Source organism: Triturus cristatus, chromosome 6 (genome assembly GCF_964204655.1).
Source record: "Triturus cristatus chromosome 6, aTriCri1.1, whole genome shotgun sequence".
Classification (NCBI taxonomy): domain Eukaryota; kingdom Metazoa; phylum Chordata; class Amphibia; order Caudata; family Salamandridae; genus Triturus; species Triturus cristatus.
The window spans coordinates 1,342,056,145-1,342,082,455 of NC_140589.1; the positions used below are offsets into that span (position 1 = coordinate 1,342,056,145).

At 43.3% G+C, this 26,311-nt stretch overlaps 1 protein-coding gene across 1 annotated transcript in view; it reads right to left on the reverse strand.

Annotated features, from left to right (window-relative positions):
- RYR2 (ryanodine receptor 2) overlaps window positions 1-26,311 on the reverse strand; it is a 3,458,987-nt gene that overhangs the window by 759,656 nt on the left and 2,673,020 nt on the right. Inside the window, exon 66 of the mRNA XM_085612346.1 lies at window positions 22,129-22,449. Within this exon, the coding sequence (XP_085468472.1) occupies window positions 22,129-22,449 (321 nt within the window). The remainder of the gene's footprint in view (window positions 1-22,128; window positions 22,450-26,311) is intronic.

Consider the following 26,311-nt stretch of genomic DNA (forward strand, 5'->3'; position numbering starts at 1 on the left):
TTAGGTATTAATTTCAAGTACTTCTCTAGGTTATTACAGCAGACTTACTTTCATTCTTAATCTACCTTCAAGCCACTTTCCGAGATCAAACCTAAGTGGACCAATTTTGTTCCTTTAGATACATTCAAAATGTTAATTAAAGAAATACATACGCTTCTTTGTGATTTCTTTGATTTCTAGTCTCTTAGTGGGTTAGGCTACTCCACCGCACAGATGGCTTAGATCAGCAGCAATAAAGATGAACTGCGTTTTATTTTGTTACATTTATGGCCTGTCATGTTTTTTGGTTTGTTAGTTTAACTTTTAGTTGCACAGATGTAAGTAGTTGAAATGATTTCACTACCCTGCCAGAATATTTGAAATTTTTTTTTTTAGAGGTTCTAAGATATTCAATTGTTTTAATTTGGCCATTGCTGTCGCGTTTTTTCTGAGTATGTATTTTTTGTGGAAAATATTAATAATAAATAGTTTTATGTTGAAACCAATCCACAAATGCTGAATTAACATGATACACTCACAGCAATTTTAATATGATGTTTAGAAATGCATTTTTTAGCATATTGCATGTTCCACATTTATATGAAACTGCCATCTTGCATAACATGGTTTCTGATCTGATGCTAATCTGTCATTCACTCCTGGTCTTCCCCCTTCCCCTCCCATCTCGCCCCCTATATTATTTTAAACATAACTGGATGGCAATAACATGAAAGATGCTGGATACCAACAAAAATGTGATAGTTCTTATGTAGTTAGATAATGACCTGTAGTTTTCTGACCTGCCAAAAGAATTGTTACTTATGAGCATGCCTTGATAATTCTGCTTTTCTCAAATTTGTTATGCAAGAATTGTGTATAAGAACTCCTTGATTTTGGGAGTGAGACAGATTTTAGAAGCCTTTCCATTTCTACAAGCTGTTCGGTTTATTTAAGACATTGCTGTACATTTGGGAGGTAAAATCATTTTCTGATTCTACCCCTTCTGTTTAATGCTGCATTTAAGCCTTCGTGGCATTTATTCTGTACTGTTTCATTACAGAGCTTTTTTAATAAAACCCTTACATTTTTCTTTGACCTGAACTCATTTATTGAGTGATCCCAGTTACTTATGATTATTACTCTGCTAAATTGAAATGGGGAAGGAGAACCCTCTGAGGTAAAATGTTGGGTGATCTGAAATCTGGGGTGATCTTGAATATTGTGGTACGTTCTGCTTCCAGAATATATTTTCTTAGGTCAATCAGTAGGATGAGGATATTTTGGTTCACACCTTGTTCTTTTTTCATGCTAACATAACCTTAGATATTCCAGCTTTTTGACAGTTAAGTAACATGGTTGAGTTGAGACCCTCAGGAGTATGAGAATGTTGCAAAGTAGTCACTTCAAAATCATACACTGCCAAAATGACACTTCTAAAGAAAATATTTGAAACGTTATTTTCTTCGAAATACTACAATTTTGAAAATCCTTTTTAAAATAAAAGAATAAAACACATTTACAGGAAAAAAGAGCACTTCACATCACAACTGACAAACAGCAGTAAAGAGGAACCAGGCAGACAAGGAAGGAAGAGTGGTATGAGGAGTATGCCTATGAGGAAAGACATTGAAGTGTACGGGCAACAGGGAGTATCAACCAATTTAGAATAAAAGATTTTAAAAAGTAGAAAATAGTTAATGAAAAAGACTAAACAAATTAGAGTTCATAAAATGTTTAAGCATATAGCTTTTCTTTAAAGTACCCATCATCTGCTGCAGACATATTTTCTTGCTCATACTAACTTTGACTTCCAGATGTGCCTGTTTCTAGAGGTAAGTCATGTTTGTCTTGGCACAAAAGATATCAAATTTGCAAAACAGCTTGCTCAGCTGAAACCATTTAACTTTTTGCTACTTGTAAAATCCATTCACTCATTTTCATGAGCTCATCTAGGCACCGAATCTGCCTTAATAAAATCAACTGAGAAGAGTAGATCCATAGTCGATGAAGGTGGGAATACTGCTCTAATACTCCTCGACCTGTTGGCAACCTTTGATACCGTTGACCACAAGGTGCTGGTCGAGCGTTTCGGGCTGTCGGGATCAAGGGATCAGCACTAAGTCACTAAGTGAAAACTATATCACTACTTGACCTTTAACGAGTGTGGTGAAGTGATTTTAGTAAATTAGAGTTTATAGTACGTCTAATAACTATGTTCTTACTCTATCCTTCCAGATAGTTGATTTTTAAAGGAGAATACCAGGTAGGTATTTAATGAATATATGTTGACCTAATGTTTATTAGCTCTCGACATTGACCAGGCTGACCATATAAGGTATATAGTTAGAGTGGTACAAGGAATCAACACCCTTGGTCCTAAAGAGAAGCTTAGGGGTAGGCTTCGAAACAAGTAGACCTGACAGGAAACTGCCCATTACAGCACCCCTTCCTCCGTTTCCCCACTTTTTATTAATACCAGCTATAGGAAGTATTAGAGTTTAGTTTTCCACGCAGCCAGATATTTTTAACTCACTAAATACCAGACCCTTCCACTCCCACATCCAACACATAATATCAATTCACTAGTAAGTGCTCCCACGTCTTCATCAGTCATAGAACGCCCCATCCCGCAGTGGGGCAGGAAGAACCCGATGATGAAGCATGCCACCAAGGGACCTTTTGGTGAGTGAGGGTTATTTTAGAACACATATTGTTTTTCATATTTAGGAAACCCAATAGTTCTCTTTGGTTTAGTCACTTTTGTAAGGATAGCATTATTTTCAAATTAGAGTGGACTTTGTTTGTTTTTTCATAACTTGTAGAGGAGGCTGAGTCCACAAATTATTGCACCTCTTCACTCCCTCTTTTGTTTTTGGTATTATCTAGACAGTGCACAGCTGTGGGAGTTCGTTCAGATTCCCCTAGGGGTAGCCCTCCCCAGATACGCATTTATATTAGACCGGATCATACAATCCAAGGGTCTACACACACACTCTACCATGGCCGAGATCACAGGCCTTACTTTCTCTGACTAAGAGGTAGAAAGGATTTTATCCACCATTACCCCTTTTGAGGGATCAAATAACTCAGAACCAAGTCCACACAATAAGGATTGGGATGAATTGACAACAATAAGACGGACACAGTTAAGAACTGCATTACAAGGTCTCTTGATGACTGAATACTTAAGGGCCAACGCTGCCCCTCAAGGTCTGATAGTGAAAAACGAACCCTTTATTTTTCAACATGACATGGTTTTTAAGAAAGACTGGTCCTTAATATCCTGACACTGCACATGGGATTGGCTTATACTAATAATAAAAACTGCCACCCGCATTGACCAGGAATTAAAGACAGAAATACAAACTATCGATGTTCATCTTCAAAGTTACCATTGATCAGTGTCCTAAAGAAACGTCTTGAGGAACTCAACCAAACAATGAATGAGTTTGAAGTCCCCGTTAAACAAAGTCAGTACACCAAATTGAAGAAGGATACAGGACGATTTAGCCAAAAAAGGGTATACACATACATACGACCATGTCCCATCATCAAAACATCAGGATTTGAATACCGATGGGGACACTTCAGACTCAGGCTCCAACAGCTCGGGGTCAAGTAGGCACAGTGGATCTAAGTACCAGGGAAGAAGGAACCAGGGAAGAAGAGCAAACTACAGAGGACAACACGGATGGGGCAACTGCCAAGGTCCCCCACCCTATCTCCCTTATCCTAATGGTCCACAGATGCCCCAAGTGCCCCAGCACCATTCAACCACTGGAATGTCCCACAAGACTTCCAGTACTACCAACCAAACCCCCCTTTTTTTTAGGGTTGCGCCCTGCCCCAGGAGAGGATGGAATCGGAAGAGGAGCCAAGTCTACTGGGCCACAGAAGAGGAAGCATCCGGGGTATCGACCAGAAGCATGACCAGTGCCCTGAGCAATTGACCAGCAACCAGCAGAAAGACCACTTAGTGGTGAATCACACCGACCAAGACCTAACTCCTGGAGAAAGGATTGGGTTTTGCACCCACGGAGAGACTAGACAAGTTCAAACTTTTCAAGGAGATCAATGAGCTCATAAGGAAGTTGAAACTCAGAACCTACTTCAATGACAAGGAACCACAAACCAAAGGAGATGATGACACAGGTCTGAGGGTAAAATCTACCTTTACCCCCCATGACAGTTTGTTACCGGTGGAGATATGGGCGTTTGAGAAAGTGGTCATGAAGGAGGTTGAAGAAATCAACCAAGCCAACCATCGTACTTTTCATAACACCACAAAAGAGCAAAAAAGAGCCATTAGGGAACTGCCAACAACAACGACATAGTCATTAAGCCGGCCGATAAGGGAGGAGCAAGAGTGATGAAATCCTCGCAGGCATATGTCCAGGTATGTCAACACCTCCTACAGGAATGAAGGAATTACGAGATCCTGACAGAGGACCCGACAGAGTCCATTCGGATCCAGATCGCCAGCATGGTAGAGGAAGCCATCTACCATGACTGGGTGTCAACTGAGGAAGGGGAATTTCTCATGACCAAGTCACCAACTATTCCCTATTTCTACACAATACCCAAAAACCACAAAAGCTTATCGCAACCTCCAGGACGACCAATTGTATCAGACATTGGGTCCATTTTAGAACCTTTGTCTAAATTTGCTGATGCTTTCTTGCACCCTCTTGTACAACAAACAGATATCTATCTCAAGGACACTAAAGATGTACTGAGGCTATTAAACGACATGAGTTTAGACCCAACAAGGGAATTACTTATGGGCTTGGATGTAGAGAGCCTCTACACTAGCCTGCCTCACGATGAGACTTTGTGCATCACAGAAGATGTACTCTTTGAGATTGATTTGCAGTACCAGACCCCACACAACATAGTAATGGACTGTTGCAAAATGGCTCTTACCAAACACTTCTCTCAATATAAAAACACACTCTACCTCCAGAAGCACGGGACCGGCATGGGCAGAACATTCGCCCCTAGTATAGCCGCTCTATATGTCCATCACCTGGAGTCACTTAAAATTCTTAACCCTAATAATCCTGTCCAACGACATATCAGGGTATGGAAGCGCTACATAGATGACGTTCTCGTCATTTGGAATGGACGATGAGTAAACAGCCAGCAGATTCATGACTTGGTTGAATCATCAGAATCAGTTCCTTAAATTCACTAATATCATCTCCAATAACGAACTAGTATTTCTGGACCTCAACATCTTCCCAAAAGATGGCTGCTTGATAACTACAACACATTTCAAAGCAACGTAAAAAAACTGCCTCCTTCTGTATGACAGCTTCCAACCGACACTTGCGGGACAATCTCCCTTATGGTCAGTTCTTACGACTGAGGAAAAACTGCTCTGATGTCAAGGATTGCAAAGCCCAAGTAGAAGATCTGCGGAAAAAATTGGTGAAAAGAAACTACCCGACCAAAGTGGTGGCAAACGCCTTCAAACGCGCTAGGAATAACAGCAGGGACGCTCTATTGGAACCTACACCACAGAAATTCAAAGATGACAGACCTATCTGTATAACAACATTTAACACATTTCCAATCAAGTAAACAAAATAATCAACAAGCACTGGTGCACACTCAACTGCAGACACTCTAACTTCCCCAAGCCTATGTATTCGCACAGAAGAGTGAAAAGTGTGCGCAATTTAGTTGTGCATACAAGACCTTGGAAAGTGACAGAAATTGTTGTATCAAACACTCTACTTCCGCAACTGATAGGCCATCACCCCTGTGGACACTGTAGTGTATGCCATCTAACCAGAATGAGTGAAAACATTACCTTCAACAATGACACGAAATGGGAACAACGTAGATTCACTACGTGTAACAGCAAAAACGTAATCTACATGACCATCTGCCTGTGTAGTCTACAATATATCGGTATGACAACACGCCCTGTGAAAGTACGCATTGGCAAACATAGGAGCAATGCGAAATGCAAGAGAGCAACAACTAAAATGTCAACACATTACTTAGAAACCAACCACACCATACTAGACCTACAACGGACAGTCATTGAACAAATGGACACAGAAGCAACTTTGTTCGAAAAGGAACAGCATTGGGTTTTCCGCCTGGATACACATACTAGGGGCCTGAATGATGACATGTCATTGGGGCAAATTAAGTAGATTTCTTACAGTCTCCTTCTGTAAGCAATCATTAATCAGAACACTCTTAAAATGAACCCCTTCCTTTAACTTTCTAAAAACGTCAAATAGCTCCTGATGACACTAGTTTTAATTTTCATTTCCCACTCTTTTGGGCATGACAGGCTAATCTGAGTGCATCCACGAACTCCTTTTAGCTAACAAACCCCAAAGAAGTGCCACATCGGGCGGCCCTTTTGTGATTTCAGCATTCTAGTTGTATAGCACGTGTTCTTCACAGAACAGGAAGTTAGTCATACCCATGATAGCTTTAAGATATGCCTCAGACTTTAATTTTCATTTCCCACCCTTTTGGGCATAGGAGACTAATCTGAGTGCATCCGCTAACTCCTATTGGCGAACAAAACCGACCAGGAAGTAGTGCCACATCGGGCGACCATTTTGTGATATCAGCGTTCTAGTTGTATAGCACATGCTCTTCTCAGAACAGGAAGTTTGTCATACTCAAGACAGGCGGCCATCTTGGGTGGTTAGCATTCTAGCGTGTAGATCCACACGCACGCTCATTGCAGAACTAACCGGATACTTATACCGGCATTCGGCAGACACTCCTTGTTCATCGGAGCCACAGGCAGGGAGTGCTTGGGTGAGAGAGCAGCTTTGATGAAGTGAGTACGGCATAGCCGGCACCCCGGTCAGCAAATCCATACATTTTACTGTTTTTTCACCATACTTTGACTTAATCCTTCCTTTACCCACAGTGTTTGACTAGAAGTGCTCCTCCCGTCCCGTGTTGAAGCCCATGGGGCCTGAATTAGGCACCCAAAGTGTACGTTACCTATTACTATGACATTCTTAGAGGATGTTGAGATTTTGTCACATTGTATTTTCTCTCCTACTTAGATACCAATTGGTACACTGCACTTATGCATCAAAAATGGCACCATTCTCTGTCAAATGACAACTCGTTTAGAGTGTGTGTTTTTCATTATATGTTTTGTAATGTCTTGTACGTCTTAAAGAACAACAAAAGGGCAGCACGATACGCACGTGAAAATAACAATGAGCAGTCGTGCACTAAGTGAAAACTATATCACTACTTGACCTTTCACGAGTGTGGTGAAGTGGTTTTAGTATATTAGAGTATATACTACGGATAATAACCATGTTCTTACTCTATCCATCAAGATCCCTTTTTTTTTTTTAAAGGAGTAGGTATTTGATAAATGTATGTTGACCTAATGTATATTAGCCCTCGACATTGACCAGGCTGACCATATGAGGTATATAGTTAGAGTGGTACAAGGGATCAACACCCTTGGTTCTGAAGAGAAGCTTAGGGGTAGGCTTCGAAACATGTAGACCTGAGGGGAAACTGCCCATTACAGCACCCTTTCCTCCATTTCCCCACTTTTTATTAATACCAGCTATAGGGAGTATTGAAATTTAGTTTTCCACGTAGCCAGGTATTTTTTTAACTCACTCATTTCCTGACCCTTCCACACTCACATCAAACACATAATATCACTTCACTAGTAAGTGCTCCCACGTCTCCATCGGTCGTAGCATGCCCCGTCCCGCAGCGGGGCGGGTAGAACCCGATGATGAAGCATGCCACCACGGCACCTTTTGGTGGGTGAGGGTTATTTTAGAACACATATTGTTTTTCCTATTTAGGAAACCCAATAGTTTTCTTTGGTTTTGTCACTTTTGTAAGGATAGTATTGTTTTTAAATTAGAGTGGACTTTCTTAGTTTTTTCATAACTTGTAGAGGAGGCCGAGTCCACAACGTATTGCACCTCTTCACTCCCTCTGTTGTTTTTGGTACTTTTGGGAATTCCCAAACATCAGTCAGTCACCCAGGCCTTTAAAACGTCTTCACTGGTTACATGTTAAACAGCGCATTAGATTTAAGGCTCTTTGCCTTGCCATAAGGCGCTTCATGGAGAATGCCCTGAGTTTCAAACAGGCCTTTAAATGGTATATCCCTGGAAGGGACCAAAGATCTATGGGCACTCACAAAGTAGTTGTGAACAGATTCAAACGATCTAATTGGGGAGAAGGAAGTTTTGTAAATTCCACTGCTAAAGAATGGAATGTCCTTCCTTGCTCTATCAGATCAATCTCAAATCTGTTTGCATTCAGAAAAAGCCTAAAGATGTGGCTTTTTCCATTATAGCATTCCTGCATTTTCCCCACTAACATCAATTTGACCTACTATTACCAGACCCTTATTCCTAATCTGTCAGATTTTTTTTAACCTTAATTCCTGGTTTTGTTATACGCTACCTATGCTGCAGTGCCTAGACACCTATGGGTATTTGTTTGCGCTTTAAAAATCGATATAATATAACTTTGTGAGCATTTTGGGCCTGATTACGAGTTTAGCGCAACGCCGCCTCTGCTGCGCCAAACCTGTGCAAGGACTGTTGGCAACTTGCAATAAGGGCAGCGGTTATTTGCCTTTCCCACGGCAGTGCCTGGAAAACAGGCACCGCAATTGGAATGGCAAAAAAGTTCCAGCACGGCATGGATGGTGATGTCTATGCCGTGCTGGAACTTTGTGGGGATACAGACAGGGGGGCACATGTTGTGCCCCCCTGAATGTATCTCTATGGCGGGGGGCAATTTATCCCCATGGCGGGGGGCAATGTATCCCCATGGCGGGGCTCCCGCTCAGCATATTGCATTGTGGCGGAGCTGGCGGTCCAATGCTGATACGATTTTGAAAGTCGGAATCGGCAAAATGGTGGACCGACACCCCTACACCACAGTGAGTCTGTCGGTCCCAAGACCGCCAGACTCGTAATCAGGCCCTTAGCCAAGTCTGATACTAGAAACTGTGTAGAATATTTATTACTACTGTGGCTCCAGGGCAGCGCAGCAAGTCATCTTGCTGGGCTGCCCTGTGTCACCGGGAAAGGGCAGGAAGAAAATAAGTTACTTACCTGTAAACTGTGGTTCTCCAGTATTGGTATCTTTCATACATTCACATGCTTGAATCATTCATACAGAAACACCATTCACTTTAATATCTCGTCCTAGTCATTAGGATGGTCCAAACGTCAGCCAATCAGGCGACAGCACCCTCTAGAACCCTCTCCGCAGTGGCTCAGGCTCTCAGATTTTCGAGCACAAGTGTAGTGTAAATCTAATAAAACAACAGGGGTGCCTCTATGGGGAGGAGGGGAGGTTGCATGTGAATCTATGAAAGATATCAATACTGGAGAACCACAGTTTACAGGTAAGTAACTTATTTTCTTATCTAGTATTGGGGTACCTTTCATAGATTTATACGCTTGAATCTGAATAGATAGCAGTTGTAACGTAGATATGCATTTTTTTCCACAATGTACAGAATCTTGTACATCACCAAGTATATAGCGAATTCCCATGCCGCTTATTCATATATATATACCTATCTAAAATACATATTATCTACTGCCGGTCGCCAGCAGATAGTTATAGTTAGGACCGTGTTTCCATAGGAAATCCGCAACATTCTATTTGGAATAACTTTGGCGCCGGTTGACGAATCCTCGCGAAATTTTCAAAATAGGTGGGGCGCTCCGCTCCGCTCCTACCCTGAAAGTCTCGGGGGGATTCGTCAAGCGGGGGCTGAGAAAAAAGGGGGGTCCCAAAACGCGTTTTCCCCATGCAATTTTCCATAGGGACCTTTAGTCCAAGGTGCAGCCCGAACGGCTGAACAGAATTACATGAAATTTGGCAGAGAGGTAGTCCTCAGCTCAGGGATGTGCCTTTTGCAGGTTTGGTGTCAATCTTTTCAGTAGTTCCTGAGAAAATCAAAAGTAAAATCATACATATATGTGGGCGGAGCCTAACCACACATCTCATCCTGAGATCTGATTGGCTGTCAGCACTTCATCCAAGAAGTGTTGGCAGCCATCTTGGGACCAATATACATGATAGCACCTCATTAAAAAGCATTGCAGTTAATAGAAGGTTTTAATACTTTAGTTACATTATAAATCATTTGTTGATGGTACCATACTCATTTTAGGAATTGTGGTATGTTCTAAGGTGATTTCACCATGTGAAAAAGCCTTCTGCTGGGATATCATGATTGAGAGAAAAATATTTTCTCATGCTTTTCCCACAGAGGTTTGGAAGGTGATCTATAAGCTAAACTGCTAGCTTATTTTCTGTAAATTCACATTATCTTTCTCAGTCATGTGAGAATGAAGTCTGACATTCTCAGTAAAACATGTACATCCAACAAGGGCAGAGACTGTCAGTTGATTCCTTTGTGTTCTACTGCAGCTTCCCAGAGTGTTCCAAAGAACAACTAGAGCGCTAACAGTCCTACTTATGATAAACGTATGGCACACTTGAAGCCATCTTGCTTGGATTAAAGTGGTAACTCTTAAAACATTTAATTTAAAAAGGAACAAAATGAGGGGGTTCATTTATCCATAAAAAGTATGATTAGTGCTGCAGAAAGAAAAATGAGGGCACATTTTGAGTGACTTCTCAAATCCTCTTCTATTTCAGTAAAAAATTCTGACATGCAGACTGAAACATGCACTTTCAATACCAGCAGCAGTTTTCCCTGGTGAGCAGTAGCTTTACTACAGTGATCTAATGAACAAAAAGAGTGCTAACATTCTGAATTCATGGCAAATGTGTGACACATCTGAATGCCTTCTTGATGGAATCAAAGTAAAAAACTGAAAGTATTTTCTACTGAGGAGACTGCAGTAAATGAGGAAATTAGGAAACTTCATAACAAATAAGTCTCCCAAGATGGCCACCAGAGACAAAAGAGCCCAAATGTAGCCCAAATATCACCCAGATGTAACCCAAGTATAGCCCAATGACAGAATGTCCCAGAGTGTTCTTAAAAACAACTAGAGCGCTTACTGTCTTCATTATGACAAAAGTATGGTACACCTGAAACCATCTTGATTGGAATAAACTGGTAACACTTAAAACATTTAATTTAAAAAGGAACACAATGAGGGGGTTCATTTTGCCATTTTGCCATAGAAATTATGATTAATGCTGAAGAAAGAAAATGAGGGCACATTTTGAGTGACTTCTCAAATCCTCTTCTATTTCATTAAAAAATTCTGACATGCAGACTGAAACATGCACTTTTAATACCAGGAGCTCACTTCCATGGTGAACAGTAGTTTTACTACAGTGATCTAATGAGCAACTAGAGTGCTAACATTCAGAATTTATGGCAAATGTGTGACATATCTGAATATCTTCATGATGGTAAAAAACTGAAAGCATTTCCTACTGAGGAGACTGCAGTACATGAGGAAATTAGGAAACTTCATAACAAATAAATCTCCCAAGATGGCCACCGGAGACAAAAGAGCCCAAATGTAGCCCAAAATCACCCAGATGTAGCCCAAATATAGCCCAATGACAGAAGTGTGCAAAACACTTATTATTTTGTGTTTTTGCAGTGTTATATAGTGCAGACTTGTCAGGTATTGGAGTGCTTTACATGAGCATTGGTTACATCACACAAGAACAAATTCATTTTGGTTGTAGACATGGGGAGACTAAGTGATTTGACCAGAATCACAGAATGTCGAGCTGAAGCAGAAACTCCAACCTGGTTCCCCATTTGTAAAGTCTGCAGTTCTGGAAGTAACACCACACCCTCTCCCCTAAGTGCAACATTTAATCAAGTGGTCAACTGGATAAAAAAACATAAAGATAACAAATAATTTAAAAGTGCTTTGTCGCTATTTGAAAACTCAGAAAATATGTCCTTATTTTAGTCTTTTAGAGCACTAACCATAATTATGATGCCAATAAGACCCTCTCATATATGTAATTTCTAAAGGAAATGCTCTAGGTATTACAGTTTTGATTACATCAAGATGACGTCAGGCGTTCCACACTTTTGTAATAAATATAGAATGTTAGCAATCTAGTTGTTCATTAGGATACTGTTGAGAGGCAGAGGCCAGGGGCACGGACTCTGAAAATTGAAGGCAGGTAGGAGGGTGCAAAGGCAACAATTTAACCACACTGAGCAGGCAGGAAGGGCCGTGGCAGCACAACAGACTATGGAGGGCAGAGGAAAGGGGGGCAGGGGCAACAAACCAACAATACAGGACTTGCATGAGAGGCTGTGGCAATGTAATAGACCATTGTAGGCAGAAGGAAGAGGCAATGGTAGTACAACCATACATGCCAACAGACCCGATTCAGCCAGGAAACGTCCAATGTTTTTAAGCTCAAATGGGCTTTATTTGATCTGTCTCCTGTCTACAATCTCCTCTTTTTCAATGTAACTCAAAGGGATAAATCAATACCCCAGTTTTTTTTCAAAATCTCCCTCTTACCAAGTTCAAAATGTTCGCAAGTATGGTACATTGGATCATGGAAGGAAATGGGGTGGGGACATGGGCTTGGATAACAGAGGACAGGAGGGACATGGAGAGGTGCACCAAACTGACCCTGCAGGGCAGGCATCAGGGTTTGCAGCAGCACAATACACCACACAGGGCATGCGGGACGGGAGTGCAGCACAACAATCCATAGAAAGCAAGAGGGATGGGACAGGACCATGCACATGGACAACAGAGAACAGAGGGGCAAGAGGCAATGGTAGCTAATTGATCATAATGGACAGACAGGAGAGAAAGCTACAGCATAACAGACCATAAAGGGCAGGAGGGACAGATCAGGGGCATTACAATGGAACAGACAAGCCAGGAGGGAGGGAGTAGGGGTCTGCACATGTAAACAGAGGGCTGGGGGCAAGGGGGCAGGGCAGGAGCAGCAAGATAGCCATGGAGGTCAGGCAGGATGGGCACTAGAAGCAAGACACACCATGAAGAGCAACAGTGAGACTGTGATGGCATACACACAGACCATGGAGGGAAGGTGGGAGGGGGTCAGGGGCAGCTAACTGACCACACAGGGAAGGTGGGAGGGGCCATGGCAGCACAGAAGACCATGCATGGCAAGTGCGAGGGTTAGTGGCAGCACAATGGCTATGATGGGCAAGAAAGAGGGTGCAGGGGCATGCACAAAGGACGATGGAGGATAGAAGGGAGGGTCAGGACCTGTGCACAGACAAGAAAGTTCAGGGGAAGGGGCCTCACAACAGACCGCACGGGGCAGGCAGGAGGAGCAGTTGCAGCACAACAGACCAGGGAGGGCAGAAGGGTGTGGCAGTACAATGGACCATGTAGGACAGGAGGAAGAGGATAGGGGCATGGCATGTGGACAGGCAGGGTGGAGGTGGCAGGGACAGGTTACAGTCATCTGACAATGCTAGGCAGGTGGGAGGGGAGTGGCAGCTCAACAGAACACTCAGAGTAGATAGGAGTGGCAGGTCCATGGAACATGGTGGGCAAAAATGATGGAGCAGGGGCATGCACAAAGACATCGGAGGGCAGGGGGAAGGAGAATAGGGGCAGCAAGCTAAGCACAGAGTTTAAGCAGGAGGTCAACGATGGGGCATAGAATTGGGCAATGGAGGGCAGGAGGAGTGGACTGGTACATCAGACTAAATTGAGGGCAGTGGCAGCACATCAGACCATGCATGGCAGGAGGGAGGAGGCTAGTCCATGGATTCACACAACAGATGATAGGGAGGAGGGGGATGGGGCAGCAAGCTAACTGTTCAGAGAAGGCGGGTATTAGGAACTTTATTGTTTTTAAAACGTGTGTCTGTGCGAACTACTTAAAATATGTACAAGTATGCAGCATAATCTCACTTTTATTCAGGAAGAAGAGGACGTTTGTGACTGTGACTCCAGGCTCACTTGGCAGAAACACCCTCTGACCCTCCACCCCCTATCGCAAAATGTAATGCCCGTGAAAAGGGTAGATGAACACAGTGTTATATAGAACATAGTCCTGAGAGCACGATTGAAAATGAAAACTAGATATAGTGTATGGTATAAACTATGCACCAAAAAGTGTGATATAAGATGAACCAGGCGTGAAATATAATATGCAATACATTGTGCGCAATGACAGATTCATTGGAGAGAGGGAGATAGCACAGGCACTAGCGCGTGCTATGCGATATGTGCCTTGGAGTGTAATATGCACAGGGCAGTGTTGTGAAACCTAGCTAGTCTCTAAAGTTGTAATATAAAATATGTGCTGGGGAGTGTAACGTTGCATATGCACTGTGACAAAGATATGGATCCCAGATTGTAATATGTATGGCATAGCACTGTGCGTTATAACATAGGCATCGAGGAAGGCACGTTAGATGGGGCAATATAACCCGTGTGAAGACAAGTGTGGCATGACATATTCACGGGGTGGAGTTACAGTGCACATGGGCTAGAGAGTGTCATAGCATATGCACTAGCTAGTGGAATACAACACAGAGGTGTGTGTCACTCAGCAGGCAATGGTGGGTGTAACACAGCATTGGGCTCTGCCAGGAGCGCACAGTGACTCTCAAGTGATGTTCGTCCTCTTTCCAGAGAGTAAAATAAATAGTATTACACATCCGGCAGTGGATGTGTGTTTTATTAACCGTGAGGGGGGTTTCTTGCATAGTTTTGGTCGAATTTTTGTCGAATCCCCTTTAAATGGCTTGGTGTGCATGTGTATTAAATGTGCCCGTCAATAGCTACCCATGTTTGTATAAATAAACGACAAGGGTGTCTACCGGGACTAGGCACGGTAGGGCATCAGACATGTCAGAGCTTCACTAGTGGTGTAAATACATTCCACGTGGATTCATTGTATGCATAGTCGCCTTTTAATGAATATCACGCAAATCGTCATGGTGATAGGTACGTACGGTTTGTAAGGAAGCATGTCCTAGGTGTGTCTCTAAATATATATTTTTTAAAAAAATTTAAAAACAGTGGCCGGCCCTTGGGATTGGGGTCAAAAAAATATAATTAGGAGACAGGCCCTGGGGGATGGGGTCATCAGGGCCAATAAATTAGAATAAGAATGGGAACTACACAGCCCCCCGTCTTAAAAAATTAAAATAAATAAAAGACTGGCATTGTGCCGGAGGCCACGCCCCATCCTTGCAGCACTCTGCAAACGCGCCCCCCTGGCGAGTAGTAAGTTGGGGAATTAATTCCTCTTCAATACTGAGGGTCCCTGAGGGCCAACTAGCCCAACAGACATCTCCAGTATGCGCCAGGGAGCTGCGCTGCAGACAGGTGTTCTGAGGCCAAGCCCCTTTTTACACCTCTCTGCAACGCAGCTCTGTGGCGCTTACTGGAGGTACCTAGTGGTCTAGTTTGACCCTAGGGACCCTTAGGATTCAAGGGGACTTAATCTCTCAACTTAGAACAGCCACAGGGCGCGTTTACACAGTGGTGAATGGAGTGGACGGGGCCTGAGTGAACGTGTGCAAAAACGCCCTGTGGCCTGTTGTAAGAGGTAGTTTTAATCCCCCTGCCCTATTATATACTAGGGGCTTACAGAGGAGGTCATGCTAATCACAGGGGGACCCCAACGCATAGTGTTCCCTAGTGTATTTAAGTCTTTTCACTGTATTCTAAGTGTCTTTTAACATAGCACTGGCTCTAGGACTGGTTAGTCAGACTCAGTTACCACCAGTATCCGTCTGAAAAAGTTGAGGGTACAGGATGATTTTGCAACAAGGCTTCTTTCTGCTCTTCCTTTTGTTATTTCTGCACGTTATCCTTCTTCCTGCACTTTTCTTCGTCTTTGAGGACTTCTGTTGCTTCTTTCTGCACTTCTTTTTTTTCTTTCTGTGCATTTTTTCTTCTTTCTTCACATGTCCTATCTCTGTAGGCATAGTTAGAAATTAGCATTTAAAAAACCTTTGAAATTCACAGAAAAAAACATAGGTTTCAGGCACGTTATAGTTAGGAATTAGCATTTAGAAAACCTCAGAAATTCACCGAAAAAACCATAGGTTTCAGGGGTGATATAGTTAGCTGGACTTTTCACTTGTACAAAACCATTGAAATTCCCCCGTTATAGTTAGTTCAGCTAACTATAACTCGCGCGCCCGCAATGCACTGCTGATGACGTCACATATTACATCACTCATGACATGGTCAGTGACATCACTCATGACATCACTCATGACATCTCAAATGACATCACTGATGACATCACTGATGACATCATCCAGTGAATGTGTGTTTTTCTGAAAATAAAATATGTTTTATATATGTATATCTCAAGGTCGATGGAAGAATAAATGGGTATATAAGTGTCTAAATGGATGATTTGTTTTTGAAAAAATTGATTGTGTAACTGACTGATTAAGGGTATCATAGTGAATACATGGCTTAGTGAGTAATGTTTAAATATGTAACTATCTGTATCAGTCTCTCACTTTGTGTATAAGTGGCTGCATGGGTTGGTGAGTAGCTACATGGGTGTCTATATAGGTTATTAGTTGGTTTTTTGAGTATCAGTCTGAGTGTCTGCATGGTTCGGTGGGGGTATTATGTAGTGCATAGGTGCATGAATGAGTGACTCACTGTTTGTATGTGTTGAAGACAGCATGTGTGCAGGACTGTATGGGTGGATGAGTGTGTGTATGGGTGTGTTAGTGAGTGAATGACTGTCTCAATAGTGTCTTTATGAGTAACTACATATGTTTTAAACTAGTATATGTGACTATTGGTGTATAAAAGTGAGTAAAAGTGATATCATGAGGATTAAATCACATACTGATTGACTGAGCTCAGAAGAGGAGCACCTGCTCAGGCTCATGCTCAATAATCAAACAAGCATATTGCTAAGTTTGTCAAATTGGCAGAGTTAAGACCCTGTCATTACCACTTTCCATCACCATCATAAATTAAAACATAGGGTAATACTTGGAAAATTATGTTTTATTAATTTACTTAAATTCCAGACACCTTTATGTTTCGTCTTAAAAGACTTGAGGCATTGTTTCTAATTATACATTGCTGTATTGAGATAACCAGGCCTATGCTAATAGTTACCTGACCTTTCTTGCCACAGAAGCATAAAATGTCCATAGTTGCCCATAAATTATGTGACTCATATAACCAGTCCTCACCTTACACTCAATAAACTTAACTTTGAGACTTGACTTTTACCATTGTATGAATGCATCTATAATGGCCAGCATGTAATGTGAGGTTTGCTTAAAAAATGCAAGACAGGTCGAATGGATCATGCATAAATAAAGCATAGTAAAGTGATGAATGATAGATCACTGATTTGGGTGGAACACTGGGCTAGTATTTGAAACCACGCAAGTCTTTTTTTATTCTTTAACTATGTTTTTTATTAACATTTTACCTCCATTTTGAATATTGATTTTTGCAGAAATCTCTCTTCAAACACTATATTCACAGGTGGCAAATGGGGAATGACTGACCCAGTTGCAACATGCCTGGATGGCTGGATGTGCCTTTTATCATTAGAATCCCTGTAAGTAAAAATATCTGTGACCCATCTCTATTCCTGTCCCTATTCACATAACCATTTATTAATGTTGATCATCCTATACAGACCACTGTTTCCGTATCCACACCTGTGTATTTCCATCTTTTTTCCTGTGCTTTCAGTTCTCTAGGAGCAGTAGTGGCTAGCACGGATCGGGGGTAGCGGGGCAGGGTGGGGGCAGGGAGGGGGCAGGGTGGTAGAAGGTAGGGGAATGTAAAAAAACAAAACACTTACCTTATCGCAGCATCCAGCGTCTCTGCTCCAGCTCTTGTCTGTCGGACTCGGGCTGAACAGCAACCGAGAAGCACACCCAGGCTCCCCTGACTAATTACAATGCTGCAATGCAGTGTTATGTTATGCTATGTTATTGGGTTTTTATAACACGCGCAGCTACTCCTGGGAGTGTCCCGGTGCAAGCCTATAAGGTGCCAATTAAGAAGAAATTAAAATAGAAACGTTTTGAGCTGTTTCTTAAATTGCCCCAGCTCTTGGATGCAGTGCAAAGAAAAAGGCAAAGAATTCCAAGCCGTGGCTGCCCTCACGGCCAGAGATCTGCCCCCCATTCTTTGAAGGCGCACACAAAAAACTTGCTCAAGCAGCTGAGATGACGATCTCAAGTGGCTGGTAGGCGTGTAGAAAGCAAAGCGCTTTCTAAGGTATATAGGTCCTCCAGCATACAAAGCACGATGCGCTATGACCAGGGCCTTAAACTCAACACGTTTCATAACAGGTTGCCAGTGCAGCATACGCAGATGATGCTTGACGTTCTTTCTAGTGGGAATGTTGAGCACCAGCCTGGCCGCTGCATTCTGGACCACCTGCAATTTTTTAAGAGTGTAGTCAGGGACGCCCAAATACAGCGTATTGGCATAGTCTACCCAAGAAAGGACCAGTGCCCGGGCCACTGTTTCCTTCGCTGTCCTTGGTAACAGTGGAAGGAATTTCTTGAGGGACTTTAATATCCCAAAGCAACTCCCAGCCAATTTTTTGATCTGAGTCGAGAAGGATAACTGCTTGTCGAACCAGACGCCCAGATTTTTAACTGGTAGTCCAGAAGAAGATGGCATAGGATAGTCAGACGGCCAGAGAGATTCCCTGAACAGGGGGGCACATTTTCTGTAAAGAAGGATTTCAGACTTTTCCTCGTTACATTTGAGTTGGGCGGCACAGAGCCATTGTAAAATAGCTGTCAGACACTCTTTCGCCTTCAAGGTAGAAAATTCCAATTTACCCCAGGTGAAAAGAAGTTGGGTGTCATCGGTGTAAGCAACGATCTTGGCACCCCGCTCTTCCGCTAATTGGACCAGAGGAGTGACGTATATATAAAAAAGCAGGGGGCTCAAAGAGGACCCCTGCGGCACTCCAGTGGTCACAGATTGGGTTGGAGACGAGAAAGGCGGGAGCCAGACCTGTTGTGAGCGCCCCTCAAGGAAGGATTTCAGCCACTTCCAAGCTAGCCCAGAGATACCTATGTCCGGCAGCCGAGCCAAAAGCAGTGCATGGAAAACGGAATCGAATACAGTCGACAAATCCAGCATTATGAGAGCTGCACTTCCACCAGAGTCCAAACAGTCTCGAATGGCTTCAGAGACCTCAAATAAGGTGGACTCAGTACTATGGGCAGCTCTAAAACCAGATTGTGCTGGATGGAGTAGGCTGGCCCCCTCAACAAAATCAGTAAGTCCTTTGTTAACTGCCTTCTCACAGTTTTTCGCCACACAGGGGAGCAGAGAAATGGGGCGATAATTCCCTGGGTCCCCAGGATCAAGTGATGGTTGTTTTAAAAGTGGAAGGATCTTCGCCTGTTTCCACTCCACCCGGACAACTGCCTCTTGGAGGAAACTATTGACGAGTGTATTGACCTCACAATTGACCGATTCTGCGATGAAGGCCAGGAGCCTAGCCGCGCACGGGTCCGACGGTGACCCGGTATTCATGGATTTCAATATTTTGAGGGACTCTGACAAGTCAACGGGGGAGAAGGCTGTCAGCATGGAAGCGGGAGCTGGTGCCGCAGCCAAAGATGCATCGCCCAGCCTTCATGAACTCTGGCTGGCGAATGTTGCCTGGATGGCCCGAATCTCATTAATAAAAAATTGGACAGCTGTTCACATCAGGCAACCGAACTAGGGAGTTTGGTAGTTATGGCCTGAGGGGCCATGAAGCTCTGAACAATAGAAAATATTTCCCTAGAATTGTTGCTGGCTGACTCAATACGCTCAGCATAGTATAAGCCTTTGGCCTTTCTAATGGCCATATAGTATACTTTCTGGGCTTCTATGAGTGTCTTCTTAGCCCCTGGACAGTAGTCCATATGCCAGCAACGTTCCAGCTTTTTGTAGTGTTGCTTAAGTGTTTTCAAGTCAGCTGAGAACCAAGGTTTAGAGGGACAGTCCCTATGATGGATACGGCGCAAAGGCGGTGAGAGACTGTCAACTGCCCTCCCGATCCAATCAGTATAGTTGGCCAGAGCCCCTCTCAAGTCAGCAAGGAGGCCAGACCTAGAATCTTCCAAAACAAGGCTGTGTTGTGATTGGTAAGCACCCAGGCTCCCCTGACCAATCACAAAGCTGCAATAAAGCATTGTGATTGGTCTGAGCTCTGTGGTCCGGTGCTCAGATGGAGACTGGGGGCGTGGGCATGTTCTCCACACAGGCTGTAATGTAGCCTGCATGGAGAACATGCAAAGTGGGCCCCAGCCACGGCCCTTGCAGGTAAGAGCGGTGGGGTAGTGGGGTCGGATGGGGGGATTTTGACAGACGTTAACGAGGGAAAGTTCATTATTTATTTAATTTTCCCTTGACATCTGTCAAAATTCCCCCCACCCGGCCCACCGCCCACCACTCTTACCTGGATGGGCTGTGGCTGCCAGTTCCAGAGGGCCGGCCAAGCATTCATGCGCACTTGGAGTGAGTAAACCACTTCTCCGCTGCCCTGCTTTGAAAGCAGAGCAACCTCGCCCACAAAGCAGCTGGAAACAATAAAAAGATAATAACAACAATTTATTATAATTTTATTTTTCCTTCCATCACACTGCTTAAAAAGGGGGAGCCACCACTGTCTAGGAGAATTCACATTACCTTTGACAGTTGCCACTGTCTTTGTTGCATCCTACCAATGCTGCTGTCGTGACCCACAAAAAGATGTGGCCTCTGCCCATATTAATGAGTGTTGCTTGTGGTGGCCTTGTTACATAAGGTTTGCCATTGCAAAAAATGTACATTCTCTTCAACGGCCCGAATGCACTGTTATATTATTTGATAGATGGTGGAACAAAATTGTACTGGCTGTGACCTACACAAATGAGCATTACCTCTCTAGTATTGGCATATATCATATTATAAGAAATGTTACACAGAGGCACTCTTTACTTTGCAGATCTCATTAGAGGTAGTCTACTTACTCTAATTAACTAACTTATGTACCCCTGGGGTCTTTTTCACAGAGGAATAAACAAGTATTTTGTTCTCCAAAGGTCTACCACAGTATTGTAGTGCAATTAGACACTACATACCTCTGAAAAGGGCCCTTTGGCTCAAGCTTACGTCAAGCTTATGGATGTTAGAGATGCATTTTCTAATAAAAAGTAATAACTATGGGGTCTATTAGGATGGCGGTCGGAAAATCACCCCGACCGCCATGGTAGAGGGAAAACACCACCCGCTAGGACTGCGGCATAACCGCCGGTTCAATTAGTATGCTCTGCAGTAGAAATCCGACTGCGGCGGTAGGATGGCGGCATTTAACATTGCAGCGGTTGCTGCTGCCAGCAGCACCGCCGCAATGTCAAAAAGAGCATGTCCAGCATATCCCTGCACGGCGTGCAGTGCCTGCCACCAGGTACAGGGACATGTAGGGGGCTAACATGGGTACCCCCCCAGTGCACCCACACAGCCCCCAACACATTGGGGGCCCGCAATGGGCCCCCGGATACATTCTCCGCATGCCTTCCCATGGCAGTTCCACCTCCACGGAGAGGCTGGCTACCGCCGGCATCATAATCATGCCGGCGGAGCCTGGCCCTGCACCGGCACCATTGTAGTGGTCCAGTTCCGCCCGCCAGGCAACGGTGAGGACTGATACCGGCGGAAAAGTGGATGGCGGAAAATCTAACCCCCGGGGTCGTCACTGCCATGCTAATCGGACCAGCGCTTTCCGGGTTGCGATCGCGGGCGGATGTCCGCCGCCAGCCCAGCGGTTACCACCTCCAGCCCGGCGGCGGCCATCAATCCGCCAGCCCGGCGGCGGCCATCCATCTGCCATCCTAATAGACCCCTATGGTTTTAGTTTTATCACCACAGCTCAATCAATATAAGAAATGTGAAGTTTATCACATTTATTGTACAAGGTTTTTATTCGCCAGTAGGTTTTATAAAAACTGTGACTTTTGAGTGAATAATTAATCAAGTAAATTGCCAAGTTGAGTATAGTCAAAGTGGCCGAGTTCAGATCCTGCCAATTCCACTTTCCAGCAACATAATCAATTAACTCATAGGGTTACACATATGTTTAATACAATATGGTTTAATTTCAAACATGTTTAAGTATGCCTTAAAAGACAAGACTAAAACAGAAACAGTTTATTGCATGGGACACAGCAACCGCAGTTTCCAAAATATTTACCTGCCAATCTTTTCATCCATGCTCCCTCATCAATGCCCAGATTGTTGTAGATGATTTTCAAGATATTTCCCAGCAACGTATTCATGTGCTCAGAAGTTAGGGCAGTGCAGCACATTTCTGCCTTGTCCGGATTATTTTCAGGGCCATATTCCCACCAGTGTGACATGTAGCTGCACAACATTGGCAGTATCACTTCCATCACATGTGGCATTTGTGTGTAACGGATCCCAGACTCTGCCAGTTCAACAATGTCTTCCATGAGCTTCTCCAGAGATGGGATATTAGGACACACCTCTTGAACACTGGCTGGTAAATTGAGATCTAAAACAAAATTGAAGGACATTGTGGTTTAATAACGGAGCAACTGCTAATGAGGTTTTAAGGAAAAGTAAGAGTGAGACAGTGGCCACAGTCCTCCCTAGACAAACTGCTAAGGAAAACTTCATGATAGGGCTGACGATCAATCATATTGATAACTTTTGCAACAGGCCTCATTGTCCATGAAGTGATAAAATGCTTGATAATTTAAAAATATCTTTTAAACTAAGAAGAAGTTTAAGAAACGCATAAGAGGCCCTTAAATTACCCCCTCCCCCTGTCAGAAGCTGAAAGCAAAATTTCTGGCATCTAGCTAGCATTACATCTAAGTGGTAATTTAAAAAGAAATGCCCACAAAGCTAAAAATAGTTTTGTCCTAGCTGACCATCACATTTAAAATAGATCAAGCAGCAGTCAAGTATTGTAGCAAATCACCACTGTAGCATGCTCGAGTGTTCTCCTGTCTTATCCATTTCAATGGAATTTTTGTTTGAAATAATTACTGTATATATGGACCCTCATCAATAAACAGAACGATTTCCATCACTCTTGGTTCTTAAAGATATAAAATCAGAATCCAAATGTTTGAAAATGTTTTGTTAGAGAAATAGTCAAAAAGGCATGTTTAAAAGAGCAGGAACAAATAGAAACTCCCGTAGAAGGGGCATGATGGGATGATGGCGGCCCTTGCTTCCTTAAAGAAGCACTGTCAGTTTTCTTTTTTTTCATAAACTCCTTTTTATTGAATTTAGCAAAGAAACAATGACTCAGGCAGTGTAAAAAAAAGTTCCATGATGGTCGCAGCTTAGTGAACACATACATAATCAAGTGGGAGAACCCTGAAATCCAGATTGAGCCCACCATTACCCCCAAATCTTCTGGTGTTTATTGGGGTAGCCCAGTGGGGCATAGATATGCTCCTTCATCTTTGCCCACCAATCCATGGTCCTACGCAAGGCCTCTAAATCCAGGGTAGTGGTTGAGTTCCATTTCCAAATGGTATCTCTTTTGGCAATCAATGTCCCAAATCCCACAAGATAGCAATCACACCTCCTCCTCCAAGATCCTCCCGAAGGCCCAGGAGCACAATGTGAGATGAACAGTCCACTGGCATCCCCAATACATAGGACAGAGCCCTGAAAAATAAGGCTCAGTAACGATTAACAAAAGGACACATCCAAACTATGTGATAGAAGTCAGCTGCCTTCTCAATGCAGCAGTGGCAAGCGGACTATGAGAGCCAACCCGCCTACTAGAACCGCAAAGGGGACAAGTATGTGGTGTGCAAGAAATTCACCCATAACATACAGAGCCATGAGGATATTGCCAATTCTCTTGGAACCGTGAGTGCCTTCCTCTATTCCCCATCATCCTAGCTGCCAACCTAGGATACCCAACGCATCTGCAGAGGGGAGAACTGCTCAGGGCAATTGACAACCAGGGATCTGTATATACAGGAAATTCCGCCCGGACCCAGGGGGCCCATGAGCACCTTGGCTTCCAGGGGACTAAGCTCAGGTGCTTCCCCAATGAGCATATGATGGGAGAGCAGGGCATGACGTAGCTGTGAAAATGTGTAGAACTGGGACCGGTGTAATGTGAAGTCAAGTTGCAGGTTGAGAAAGGACCGCAGATACGACCCTTGCCACATATCACCTAGTAGAGAAATACCAATAATGTCCAACTTCCCAAATCCATCAAGTTAACCACCTGGCAGAACCAGGTGCCCTCCTAGAGGAATGTCTGGACTGTAAGCCTCTCAGCTTTCCAGACTCATATGGCTGAAACCCATTTAGCAACATTGACAATTTTTTCTTTAACTCCTTCACTGTGGTGGACGTGACATTCCCATCCTCTACCCCATCTTAATAGTGCAGAGATTGTAAATGCCACATCCACACACGAAGGACGGGTAAAAGCTCTGGTGCTCACACCAGAAGGAAGGCTTCATTTACTGCCCCCTGCCACATTAGGCTCACAAGGAATAGCTCCCAGGACAGCTTGAGGTTTTTTTTGAGTTAAGAGAATTGTGCATGGTGGACCCATGTCATCAATATTGAAACTGAAAGTAGAATGGGTGATTAGCTCTTTCTCCTTTCACTTTGTTTGGTGTTCAGGAGCACAGTTCAGCACCCACAGACCCCTATCACAATGGAGATTAGAAAGGAGAAATTCTACACATGATTACACTCTTGGGACCTCTCAGACGGCCTCCTATAGACAGGTGCAGTAACATACTGAACATGCCTTAAGGAGGATGCCTTTCTCCCTCTTCAAATGTAGGCCAGTCTGCCTCCAGTGAAGGACAGAGCTGTAGTTTCAGTCCACCACCCTGTCTTTGACTAACGGACACTACTTAGTGCAGGCGTGAACAGTCAAAGAGTGTGCATTCAGTAAGTGCAGCAGCTAATAATTTCTGTGATCTGGCACACTGTCCTAGTCCGCACAGGGCACACCAAAATAAGGATGTGCAACTGTGAAAACAGTAAAAGTACACCCAATGTGTAATTCAGGCCCAGAGATTAAAAATAAAATTGTGTGCAGGTTAGAGCCACACATTTCTCAAACATTATGATTTAGACCAACTATATGTTAATCTGTATGTTAATGTGTGACCAAACATGTATACTTAAGCTGCACTTTGTATAATCAGGTATAACACATGTAATTTGTTAAAATTAGCAAGAGTGAAAGTGAGCCTCAAATGATTTTCCATGTTGACTGAAATGTTTCTTTCTTTTCTTCTTTCATGTTTTTCTTATTGTTCCAGGAGCAAGATAACATTGCTAAAAGAGCAGCTCATTGTTTGTCTATAACAAATGGAATGCCAAGGAAGATAGAACTAATTGGTTTTTGCTAGACCTGATGATACAACCAAGGTCATGCAAAAGTGTGCTCCTTTGTTTGACGATGGAAAAGAGGAGAGTTACTTGCCTCATGAAGATTCTTTATTTTAATTGGTCCCCTTGTCTGAGGAGTTGAAGGAAGTTTTGGGTGAAACAAAATGTATTGATTGTGTGTTCTTAGAATCTTAGTTAGGAGCCCCTTTCATTACTTTGATAAATACAGACCACTTCTACATGAGACTTTATATTACTTGTTCTTGAGTTAAACAGATGAATGCATATGTTTTTTCCTTCCTCTGAACCTTTTTTTTGAGGCATCTTTAGAACTTAACTGACTGACACTTTCTACTTAGAATTTCCTCATGTCCTGTTTAGCATTAGGAAAGTTCCTTTATGGAAATGAAACATCTTCACTTCCTCTGTTTTTCATTTAGAACTGCTCAAATGAATCATGATTCAATTGAAATATGTATATATTCATTGAAACAACTAAAGGTTACAGGGACGTTATAGTTACTATAACTTATGCCCCGAAATCAACTGCTTATGACCTCACATATTACATCACTCATGAAATGGTCAGTAACATCATTGATGACATCCCAAATTACATATATAGAAAAATGGGGGGGCGAACAGGGCTTTGGAAAGGAGGTCCAGCTAAGTGAGCCCTAAAGTATACAACCAAAGAAGTATCGAAGCTGTTCCTTAAGTGAATGAGACGGACCATGTGGTGTGCATAAAGTTCGTATAGAAGCCACAAGGTTGGATATGGAAGCCCTCACACAGCCATCAGGATGTCATGCCACACGCACCCATCAGGATGTAATGCCTCATCATCGGGCTGCTCCACGTCGAGTCGGCTGGTGCAATACCCGACGGGCTCCTGATTAGGGAGCGCTCTTATGGAGATCCCAAATTACATCACAGATGGCATCATCCACAGAACCACTCACACATCCACTCACTACTATACAACCTCTCATACATTAACTCACACACCCACACAACCACTCACA